This window comes from Bubalus bubalis, chromosome 4 (genome assembly GCF_019923935.1).
Source record: "Bubalus bubalis isolate 160015118507 breed Murrah chromosome 4, NDDB_SH_1, whole genome shotgun sequence".
Classification (NCBI taxonomy): Eukaryota; Metazoa; Chordata; class Mammalia; order Artiodactyla; family Bovidae; genus Bubalus; species Bubalus bubalis.
In genome coordinates, this window is record NC_059160.1 from 45,805,449 (window position 1) to 45,817,649 (window position 12,201).

Below are 12,201 nucleotides of genomic sequence, written 5' to 3' on the forward strand. Positions count from 1 at the left end.
TGAATAAAGCTGAGTGCCGAAGAATTGATGCTTTTGAACTGTAGTGTTGGAGAAGACTCTTGAGAGTCCCTTGGACTGCAAGGAGATCCAACCACTCCATTCTGAAGGAGATCAGCCCTAGGATTTCTTGGAAGGAATGATGCTAAAGCTGAAACTCAAGTACTTTGGCCACCTCATGCGGAGAGTTGACTCATGGGAAAAGACTCTGATGCTGGGAGGGATTGGGGGAGGAGGAGAAGGGGATGACAGAGGATGAGATGGCTGGATGGCCTCAATGACTCGACAGACATGAGTCTGAGTGAACTCCGGGAGTTGGTGCTGGACCGGGAGGCCTGGCGTGCTGCAATCCATGGGGTCGCAGAGACGGACACCACTGAGCAACCTAACTGAATGAACTGAAGTAAGACATATCAGCTAGGGCCAAAGGTGAGTTGATGTTGCAGGAGAGGTCTAGAGACCACCAACAGGGGAAGACTCTTCTTGCTGGGACATCACAGCCTGTGGAGGGTGATAGAGGAGCCCTTGCTACTTCTGGATCCCAACAATCCTAACTGATGTTCTCTCATTTTCAACCCATTGGTATACTTGGCCTCTCATTGCTAGTTCGCCTGCCTCTCCCTTTTATCTGCCTCCAGTGTCACCTTTAGTCCAAAGTAAGTGGTTTCTGATGGGAGGGGAGTTTGGGGGAGAATGGGTATGTGTATATGAATGGCTGAGTCCCTTTCCTGTTCACCTGAAACTATCTCAACATTGTTAATCGGCTATACTCCAATACAAAATAAAAAGTTCTCAGTATGAAAAAAAGTGGTTTCTCCCCGCCTCTCATTCTCTGGTCCCCCCTCCTCCCTTAATCCAGGCTCCAGGCCATTTCCTTCTCTCTCCTCATCTATCACCTACATCCATCCCTTCCCTGATGTGCTCAACCACAGAAATGCCAAATTCCTAACACCAAGCTTCATTAATGTGCTCTCCCTCTCTTTCCCTCAAACAAGGTACCTCTGCACTTTAGACCCTCACATGTCCCTGGACCCCGCACTGCTCTGGGGGTGGCTAACTTAGGTCCTCCTGCAGACTTTCATAGATCTGGGTGAGCTCCTCCAACTTCCTCTCCAACTCCCATGCCCGTCGCCTCAGGCTTTCAGCTGCTTCTGTCTTTGCACCATCGTGCAGGTGCATTGACTCCTTCACCAGGAAGCCCACATCCACCAGAAGGAACAGCCCTGCAGCAGCCAAACCCGCAATCCGGGCTCCTTTGGTAATTGTTAAAGCTGTGGCTTTGAAACCTGTCTCTATATGCTGGATGGCTGGGACTGAGATTCTCCCAGGGCTCATGTAGATGCTTGCATTGGCTGCAGAGCCAGAGTTGGCATTGCCTGTCTCCATGGCATGGATGTGCATTTCAATGCATTGTACAGCTTCTTTCTTTTTTGTGTCAACAATGTGGGGGTTGCTCTTGAGTACCTCTAGGAGAACCTCCCATTTCTTGACAACAGTAGACATCATGCGACTGGCTTCGGTTTCTGTTGATGACCTCTTCACACGTTCAATGATACTGGTGGACACACTGGTCACACCAGCTGCTGCTCCCAGCCCTATCCCAGTGGCCAAGAGCACCACACTGGCCCCCATTGTCACGGGTGTCAGAGCCAGGCCAACGATGGTCAGAATACTGGACACAGCACCGGTGCTGTGGGCCATCACGTTGGAGATGGTGCATCCCTTATGGACCTTCTCAACCTTGTCTGCAAGCTCATGGAACTTGCCTATGAACTCCTCCAGCTGCCGTTTCACCCGAGGAAACTTATTCAGAAACCTCCTCCTGTCCAGCTGCTCTTTCGGGAGTCTTTCTTGGTCCTCCTCAACTAAGGCTCTTTTCAATTCGTTCAGATAATTGTGTAGTTCATCCGCATCTTCCCTGTAACGATGAAGGTAAGGAATTAGAAAGGCAGTTTGCTTGTCTGTAAAATTGGCTCCATAATATCTATTCTGCATAAATATAGATATGTTACTATAAATCATTAGAAAAGAATTTCCTAAATATAAAATTTTCTCTTTCAACCTTAAACACGTTTCATGCTTATAGATGCTCCATCTTGAAATAGCTAAACTTGGAATAGGTAGACGAAAGTCAGCTTAGGATACTGGCAACTTAAGAGAGGTATTTGAGAGAATTCCCAGGTGATCCAGAGGTTTCAACTCTGCACTCCCACTGCTGGCCTTGACTCAATCCCTGGTTGGGGAATGAGGATCCCATAGGCCATATGGCTCAGCCAAAGAAAAGGTATGTGGTAAAGACATCTCACAGGTGGGTCAACACCACCACTTTGAAAGAGTTTTTGGAGTGGGAACTCCACAGATAAACAAAGACATGTAGGACTGGAGGAGAAAACCTGCATTCAAAGGCCTCAGTGTGTAGTGAGAAGTCTCCCTGCTCTTTGCCCTTGGCTACTGGGAAGTGGTCCCTAAGCCTGTAGACTTCTGGCTGATAGGAGTGTCCTTGCCTGCCTGGGCCTTTGATCACTGGTCAGTGAGAAGGGGACAAGTGACCCAAGGTCTCTGGGTCTCATGGTATCAGTTCTGCCATCTGGTAGAGCTGGACACTAGGGCATGAGTCTGACTTCCAGGAGGGGCTGGAGATGACAGGTCAGGGTAATTTGAATTTTAAGCAAGGGGAGTGTCCCTGTTTGGCAGTACTGGGTGCATCTTATCACACGCCGAATCCAGATCAGTATCATGTCCTGAGGACAATGGAAGCTTCGTATGTGCAACCTACCCAGTCTCTGCCCTGTGGCTGGTGGGAACTTTTATCCTTCCCTGTAGTAAACTGTAGCTGGGATCATGAAGCTTTCAGTGAGTCCTATCCATTCTATAGGGAATTCTTGAACCTGAGAGTTGTTTTGGGGATCCCCTAAATTTGCCATTGAAGTCAAAGTAAGGGCAGTCCTGGGCACTATGCCCTTGCACTTTGCAGATTGGCTGTCTCTATGATCTAGAATTTTTTAAAACCCAAAAGTCAGAGCTTGAAGTCACCTTATAATCATTTGGTCTGCCATCTGCTGTCTTCTAAGCATTGAGCTGTTGACCTTCTCAGCAGAAGGTCACTGGGTCCACCCACTGCCCCAGTTGACAGGGAAGAGGGAGATGTGCTATGAGCCCTGGTTTCCCTTGGACTCTCCAGCTCACCTCACTGACTCCTGACCCGTCACCCAGCACTCTCAGCTGCTCAGGGGTCACCAACCTAACTCACAATTTACCTGGCGACAGCTTCATTGCCAGCACCCAAGTCCGTGTGCAACTTTGTGGAACCTCTAAAGATTCAAGGGATTTGAGGAAACAGTCATCTGAACAGCTGAGCCTGAGGAGACCAGCACTTACACAGCTGGTGGAGGAAGCGTTTTCCTCTTGGGTGGGGATGCGTGAGGCTCCTCAGAATCCCTCAAATGTCACACAATCACAGCCACTCACTGTGACCCTGGAGGGCCACCTGAAGCACACAGCTATCCCATTGTCAGGGGTACTCCACGTAGCTTAGAAGAGGGTCCCCAATGGAGTGAGAAGCCAGGTCCCAGGCAGGGTGTGCAGACACAGTCACCCAGGGCCCCATAGTCCAGCGTGAGGGGATCCCACCAGGGAGGGAAGAAATGTCCCCTTCTCCCACTCAGGGGACCTCTGCTGGGGTCACAGTCCCTTCAGTTCTGTGTCCTAGGGCCCACTCTCTTCGCTCTAGTCCTGGTCCTGCTACCCAAGCCTGCCTACTAGTCCTCCAACCTGGACCTGCTGCTCCACCCTGAGCCCTGGGTCTGACCCTGGTGCAGGCCTCTCTGGTCCTTTAGACGAGATGAGTATACTTGGTTCCCCACCTCTGACCCTGCAGTTCACTCTGAGGCCATCACCATAATCCATCAGACCGAATTGCTATTCCCATTGGACACAGGACAGATCTGAGATTCAAAGTCTTAAGCCCACAGGCCCAGGAGTTGGGCACAACTAGATCCAGGATCCCACCAGCTCCTCCAGTTCCTCTCTAGCCTCTCTCCCTTATGGGCCAGCAGGAGCCTGCAGGGCTGGTACAGCTCCTAACATGGGGAATAGAAAGACTGTAGGCAGAAGCCCAGGACACAAATGGTGGTGTCAGGGTTTCCCCACTTGTCCCAAAGGAAATTCTGCTTGGTTCTCCTCACCAGAAAGAAGACCCTTGACCCTGTCTCTTCCCAACAAGTTTTTAAAATGTTACTAATGATTGAGTATGCACTCTGTGTCAGTCATTATGGGAAGCACTTTACATGCAAGATCTCAGTGTCCTCACAGTAAAAATGAAAAGATGGAGAAACTAAAGCAGAGAGTAGTTCAGTAACTTGTCCAGGGTCACATAACCTGCCCCTTCCTTGCAGGTTTCGTCTCTTCTCAACCCACGATCATTCAGTGCAGGGTCAGCAAATGACATGGAGGAAACATTCCTGATGGGATCTTGAGAAGGAACATCCCTGACTCCAACAATAGGGTGCTGCCTGGAGGAGGCGTTCCTGCCAGGAGGAAGCTAGCCTGGTGCTGGGGGACGTGGGTGACCTTCTTGGTGCACCTGTGCAGGTTACCTGGACAAACTGGCCTCAGCCTTAATTCTCTCCAGGAATTCATTCAGCAGGAGTAGCAGCTTCTCTCTGCTTAGTGTGTCCCAGAGACATTCAACAACATCCTCAAAAAAGATCTCAATATCTGGATGAAAGAAAAGGGAATAAGATAAGAAAAATTAGTGGTGGGACATAAATGTTATTGAGTATAAAATAGTTAAAATTCATCTTGCTGAGTAGCAGTCACCTGGGGTGCTCTTGGTGAGGTCACCTAGGGTTATGGATGGACTGTCTCCCCTCCCCCCTCCCCCAATTTGTGTTGAAGAGTTAACCCCTGGTGACCTTTCTGAAGATAGGGCTTGTAAGTAGGTTAGGTGAAATGAGGTCCTATGGGGGATTCCCAGGTAAATTGAGGCCATAGGTGGGATTGCCAGGGAGTTCTAGTGGTAAAGAATTGCCCGCCAATGCGGGAGATGTAAGAGAGGCGGGTTTGATCCCTGAGTCAGGAAGATCCCTTGAAGGAGGGCATGGCAAGCCACTCCAATATTCTTGTTTGGAGAATCCCATGGATAGAGGATGCTGGCAGGCTGCAGTCCATGCGGTTGCAAAGAGTTTAACGACTGAGCAACTGAACACACACACACAAGAAGAAACACCAAGTGTGATTTGTTAGTTACCCCTTCCAGAATAGATGGGCAGCGCCCTATAAATGAATGCTTTGATGTTTGGGCAGTGAGACAATTGAATACTCACGTTAAATGGGATAAAGAATGTAATGACTACAAAGAGCCTCAGATCACTACAGGGTAAGACTACTCCTCAATGAGTTATCAAAATCCCTGAGTGATTTCAGAGATCTGGAGATTATGGAATTGTAGGTACGATATTGGTGGCCAGGCTATATATGTGTGTGTGTGCTGGGACTTGATATCAAGTGTACTTCTTGGTAAATCCACACAAAGAGGCATTATCCTTATCTCACAGAAGAGGCAAGTGAAACTCAGACAGGACAATGGACAGCCCAAGGCCACAGAGGTGAAAGCTCTGAGGTTGAATCCAAAGTCAAGTGTCAGACACTTTTGGACATGACTTTGAATCCTCCTTATATTTAAAACTCCTGTGTTTTGTTCATTCTACTCTGTAGCACACAATGGGGATTCTTTGCAACTCATTATTGGTGGTGAGCATGCAGTAGCATATATAGAAGTAGAAATATAATATTGTACACATGAAACTTAGAAAACATTAGAAACTCATGTTACCTAATTTTTAAAAAGACTTTAGGACCACATGCCATTGAGTAAAACTACCATGTGAGAGGACTCCTGCTTCTGACCACAGACTCTAGGATGGGCAGGGGAGGGGATCCACCAGGTGGAGGAGGGGTGGAGCCAGATGTGATCCTCATCACTCCTCCCCTCCAGGTGGGAGGTGGCAAAGGCCAGACTGGGGTTCAGAGCAGGGTCCACTGACCCTCGCAGAGATGCTGGGCTGTTGGCTGGGAAGAGCTGGAGGAAACAGCTTCTGTAGTGATGCCCAAGTGTCTGGGAGCAGGAGGAGGCTTGGGCCAAGGGAGAGAGCAGGAGAAGTCCAGTGATGCTGGAGGACCTCCTCTCCTAGGCCTGCCTGGCCTTGGGGACTGCCATCTGTGGTCCAAGCTCCGCATGTGCTCTGCCGGCCTCTGTCCTGAGTCACTTGCTTGGTGGGGGGAGAGGCAGGAAGTCAGCACCTTGGTCATGGCTCCCTGAGAAGAGGGCTGGGAAGGAGGTTGTGGGCAGACCCCAAGGTGAGGGGAATCTCCTGGTCTCTCTCGGAAGCTCAAGGATGCCTATCCATCCTCTTCATGGTTCTTGATTCCTTTGTAGTTTAACTCAGCCTTCAATAACCATTGAAGGAAATACCACCTTCAATTCTGGGTCACAAGTAGGAACCTTCCAGAGAAGAGAGAGCTGACTACCTGAGCAGTGTCCGAAGTTTCCTGAGCTCATGGTGGCAGCAGGGGCTCTCAGAGATCTCCCTTCAGCTCCTTGTCAGCATCAGGCTGGAAGGAGGTGTAACCTCACCCTTGGGAAGAGAAAACACACTGTGAGCTCCACTGTAAGGGAGCAGAGGCTACAGGGAGCAGAGAGGGACAAGTTCTCTAGTGGGTTCCCCCGGGACGGCCACCAGTGCCTCCAGGAACTTAGCCCACTGCGGTTCTCTGTCTCCTGGGCTCTGCTGGTTGTTAGTTAAGAAAAGTCATTCACCTCCTACAGCTCCTTCCAAGCCAAGTCAGAGTCCTGCTCTCCTGTTGGGGCACAAGGAGAAGGTAATGAGACAGGAGACAGCCATCTGTGAAGTTATAGGAACAGTAAAGCCAGAGACTAGAAGAACAGATAGGAGGTGATACTCTGGAAATGAGGTGAGGTGGCGACACCTGTGTTTTTGAATTGATAATAACTAATATTAATGACAACATTGATCTAGTGTCCTTGACCTGCAGGCTCCTGAAACTCACTCAGACTTAGCTGAGTCCAAATTGTCACGCTGGTACCAGAGTCTGGACTAGACCCTGAGTCTTCTGATGCAAATCACATGTGTGTGATGACTATGCTCTACTCCCTATATATACAAAAAGATTTATTTGTGGATATATGTTCATTGGTAAATGACTCTTCCTTCCAAAATGATGTCCTGCTCCCTATCAAGTCTCTCCTTGATAAAGTTCCTGGTGATACGGCTCCCATAGCCCAGGTCTTCCTTGCTTCTGCAAGAGCCCTTTTCCCCACAAGGGCCTGGAGTCCCACCAGCCCTGCCCCAATTCCTGTATCCCTGCTCTGAGTGACTGAGACCCCTGCAGCTGTTCTGTCCTCCTTGCTTTCCCCTCCTGAATATTGGACTTGATGGAGTTTCTAATCCTTTATGTAAATAATAGTGCAAAGAATATTCTCCTTGTGTAAAACTTCACCTACATCTGAGACTGTATCCTTAAGCTATATCTAGAAGTAGAATTAAGATCAGATGGCATCAACACCTAAAAAATTTCCATACCTGGAGCCACCATGCCATGCAAAGAAACTGTAGCAATTTATGTTCGCACTTATAATATATGAGGGTGTCCATCCTTTCAGATATACCCATTCTCAGTGGTCTTTATTTTAAAAAATTCAGATCTTTATAATTAAATCATTTATTTTGGTTCTGCATGTGATTACCTTGCCATGGGAGATGAGGAAGGAAAGCAAGTGTTGATGATATTTAGCTACTCTTTTTAAGAAAGCAAAAGAGCTTCTATCAACTACTCCTCCTGAGACTTGACTGAAATGATGGTAAAGGTATATATAGGTATAATACCATCTACTGATAAGAGTGCCTGGTTTCTGTGGTGTAGTGGTTATCACGTTCACCTAACACGCAAAAGGTCCCCGGTTCAGAATCGAGTGGAAACAGCTTCACTTGGGCTTCCCTTGTGGCTCAGTTGGTAAAGAATCCACCTGCCATTCAGGAGACGTGGGTTCTATCCCTGGGTTGGGAAGATCCCCTGGAGAAGGGAACGGCTACCCACTCCAGTATTCTGGCCTGGAGAATTCCATGGACTGTGTAATCCAAGGGATCACCAAGAGTCGGACATGACTGAGCAACTTTCACTTTCACTGATAAGAGCAACTGGTGTTTGTGATCGTTGCTCTGCATTGGTATCGGCTCTGAAACTTTACCAATGGCACCTCGTATGTCCTTCCATTAGCTTTTGATATGTGTACCACTGTATCCTCATTTACAAATAAGGAAGCTGACATATAGATGTTAGCTGACTTACCTAAGGTCAGAAGGCTTGCCCTTGGTACACTGGTTCCACCCCACTCATGAGCTCAAGAACCCATAGCCTGCTTCTCCTCCCTCTGCTGCTAATAAAAACAAGCATGGGAGCAACAGGAGACCAGAGTCTTCAACAAATGTCTGAAGACTCACTGGATGGAGAAGTGATAGCTGAGTAAAGAGGAGTGCAGTAGAGGGAGAGAAGCAGGGAGCGTGTTGACAGGAGAGAAGAATGGTCTGCTGGGCAGAGCCCCAGAGGGAGCAAGATGAGAGGGAGGCCGAGGGGAGAGCAGGGAACAAGCCCACCTCCTCCACGTCCCATCCATATTCACAGCAGCCTTCACCCTTCACCAGACTTTTAGAAAGTTACCTGAAAATGAGATGCAGGAAAAAAAAAATAGATGACATGTTTGTTTAATTATGGAGGAAGGTAAAGGATACCCACAAGAGAGATAGACGTGGGATCCAGGAGTCAGGAACATCAACCCCGTGGGAAGGGAATCCAAGGATCCCAGCTGGGTGCGAAGCAGACCTAGAGAGAAACCAGTCCAGAATGGGATAAGAAGTCCAGAGTCTCTGGGGACAGGAACTTGGTATCACATGAGGCACAGTTGGAAAGAAATGGAGGAAATGCTGAAGATAAACAGTGAAAGTGGTGAAAATGAAGCCAGTTAGAAACATCGGGAAAAACTAAAGCTCAGGAGGAGAAGGGGACAACAGAGGATGAGATGGTTGGATGGCATCACCGACTCAAAGGACATGAGTTTGGGTAGGCTCTGGGAGTTGGTGATGGACAGGGAGTCGTGTCGTGCTGCAATTCATGGGGTCGGAAAGAGTCAGACATGACTGAGTGACTGAACTGAAGTGAAGTGCTGAGAAGCATGTACAGCTATATGGTACAAGTTAGCTCTTAAGAAGTGTATTAAAATATCACCAAAAATTGTAAACTCTTTTGTTTGATTTAAAAAAAATCTTAAGTAAATATATCTATATCCAAGTCCTTTGGAGACAGTTTTAAAACTGAAGTAATATTAATATATATAATATGATATAACTCACAGGTGTATTATAACTCACAGGTGTATTAACTCACAGGTTTATTAGTGATTCAAAAATCTTAGTTTTATTTCATTTATAGTCATTATAAAATAACCTTTATCTGACTAAAATAACCTTTATCTTTTAAAATGAAACAGAGTATTTAAATATGTGAAGTAAATGTACTTGTTAATATAAAAATCAAAATACACTTCTAGAACTTGGGAGCCAAAGTACTGAAGGGAGGAGGAGGATTAATATCTCAGTTTACAAAGCTGGGAATCAAGAAATAGTAGGTCCAGTCGAGAGCATAAGAAACAAAGATGTAAATAAAGTGCTTACAAGTACAAAGCTTTGTAACAGAGGATATACAATTAGTGGAATAATGATAAAAGGCGAAGAAGGGGAAAGCTATAATAGAAAGTATAAAAATAAATGAAACCCTTATTTTTCCTAATAAGAAGTAAATAAATACTATCAAACTTAAGTCAAGAAAAACCAAAATGCAATACTTAACACTTATTAGCTATTGTGGTTGATGACTTCTCACTTTGCACCAGGAACCTTCCCAACTGCTTGGTATGAATTCACTTCCTTTTAGTCCTCACAATGATCCTATAAGAAAGGAAACTGAAGCTCAGAGAGGTGAAGCAATGTACTCAAAGCACACAGCTAGTGCTAGAGCCAGACTCCAAGTCCAGGTTCCTGTCTCCTGGGCACACATTCTCACACTATTGCAGCTCCCAATGTAGTAATATCATTGAAAGACACTGATTAACTATCTCAAGAAGCTTTTCCTTGGGAAGGAATGAGCAGAACCCTCTGTACAAATTGATCGGTTCTATCCATATGCACTTTTAGGACTGGATTGTTTTACTCTAAGACAGCAGCAGTCACTTTATAGCTGTCAGTAACCAAAGAATGGGGTGGTTTCTAGTGCCACCACCTTAAAGATGATGGAAGAAGCTGAATTAAATGCCAACAAGAAATGTGTGCCTCCTGCTGTGACAACTGTCAGTTAGGAGACATGTCATGTTGATGAAACGTAGTTCTCTAGAAAAGTAGGCATGAAAACAGGGTTAAACCAGAATAATGAGAGTGAACTGTGACCTTAAAGGCATGAAACCAGGGTTAAACCAGAATAATGAGAGTGAACTGTGACCTTAAAGAAATATTGTCTGGCAGCATCTTGCCCACCCACATGTACACCCATGGACTTCCATCCACTCAAAGGAAGGAAGACCCCTTGCAGGGGAGGTGAATTCCAGAGACTGGCATCTGGGCTCCTGCAAAGACAAGGATGCTCTTGAAGATGATCAGAGAAGTGGTCATTAGGGGGCACCCACATATACTAATAACAATAAAAGATGATTGCTATGAATGTTTCAATGAGACAGGCTGAGTTTGTGAAAGGCCATGAGTTCATAATAATATTCAAAAGAGAGGACTTTAGAAAAATGTGGCCAAAAAGAGAGAGATAAAGGTTAAAAAGAATGCTAGTGGTTATGCAGAGACGCAAGACCAAAGAGAAATGGGATCGATGCCTGGGCAGGGAGGATCCCCTGGAGAAAGAAATGCTTGCCCACTCCAGTATTCTTGCCTGGGAAATCCCATGGACAGAGGAGCTGGGAGGGCTACAGTCCATGAGGCTGCAAAGAGTTGGACACAACTGAGCTGGTATCTTTCTTTTGTTTCTATGGTGCAAAGAAGAGCAAATGTAATGGGAAGTATTTTGTTGTAATTGAATTTAATAATAAGAGGAGTCTTGAAGTCTATAGGTATTTTCCTTTGTTTGTTTACACGAATGTTTATAAAGGATTGAGAAAGAAAGAACCCCTGACATCCAGAGGCTGGCCTGGTGTCACAACAGGGTGCTGCTCTTCTCCCGTTGGATGTAAAGGCTCTCACAGAACTCCAGCCTCACACAGGGTCACCCTGAGAGCAGGAGCAAAGGAGATAGCAAACACCCGTCACTGCGCCCCGCCCCCCAACACTACGCCCCCTCCCCTGGCTGAAAAGCAGGACTGCTCCTTCTTACCAATCACACCTTCAGCCTCGCTCTACTCTCCCCTCTCCATAGATGAGGTACTGAGAGCCCGTTGGTAGTGCTGCCTCCCATTCTCTGCAGCTCCCAATCTAGAGCAGCTCCATTTCCTTAGAGCTTCCCCTAAATACCCTCACCTAAGCTCCAAGCCTAGAATCTTTCTTTCTGTACCTTCCTCTGCGATGTTCACAGCTCTCCCTCAGGAAGAGTAACCATCAGCTTGTTTTTAGGGAGTGTGCCTTGTGTCAAAGGCTGGAGGCACCGTCATGTGGATGGAAGAGAATTCACAAAGGCAGTCTCTCCTTCAAGTAGATGGAAGAGGAGAGCTGACTGGTCCCCTGCCTCCTCCTCTGCCCAAAAGCAGCAGGGCCTCAGAAGCCAGGTCAGCCTATTGAAATCATGAAACATGAGAACAGAGTCAAGTAGAAAGAAGAGGAGGGCTCAGGCAGAAAGGCTGACTCCTGGATGATGACTAACAATTGTAAATGCGTTGAACACTGGACTCATCCTTCCGTCTTGCCTCCCATTTTTGGCCTCTTCCTGACCCTTGTCTGGGGCCTCAGATGCATGTGGATGCTGATAATGCTTCCACTGCTGGATTCCTATCCAGGGCTTCCTCCTCTGTTAGCCTCTGATTGGCCCCTTTCTGGAAAGGCTGTTGGTGGGAGAGGGGAGGACCCTGGAGAAGCCTGTCCCTGCCCAGCTGCATGGCCAGTCATGCATCCCTTCCCTCCTCGTGGGCAGACAGATTCTCCC

General features: G+C 47.1%; 1 protein-coding gene across 14 annotated transcripts in view; it reads right to left on the minus strand.

Moving 5' to 3' along the window:
• Positions 1 to 391: 391 nt before the first annotated feature.
• LOC123333224 (apolipoprotein L2-like) overlaps positions 392 to 12,201 on the minus strand; it is a 59,958-nt gene continuing 48,148 nt past the window's right edge. For 5 of the 14 annotated variants that reach the window (XM_045165360.1, XM_045165359.1, XM_045165364.1 and 2 more), the window contains 2 exons: positions 4,593 to 4,713; positions 392 to 1,915 (listed from right to left, as the gene is read on the minus strand). In XM_045165360.1, coding sequence (XP_045021295.1) covers positions 1,051 to 1,915; positions 4,593 to 4,713 — 986 coding nt within the window. In that variant the 3' untranslated portion in view covers positions 392 to 1,050. Of the gene's footprint in view, positions 1,916 to 4,592; positions 4,714 to 6,525; positions 10,017 to 11,616; positions 11,803 to 12,201 lie in introns of those variants that run through there. The other 9 variants (XM_045165362.1, XM_045165361.1, XM_045165371.1 and 6 more) reach the window with 7 other exon arrangements.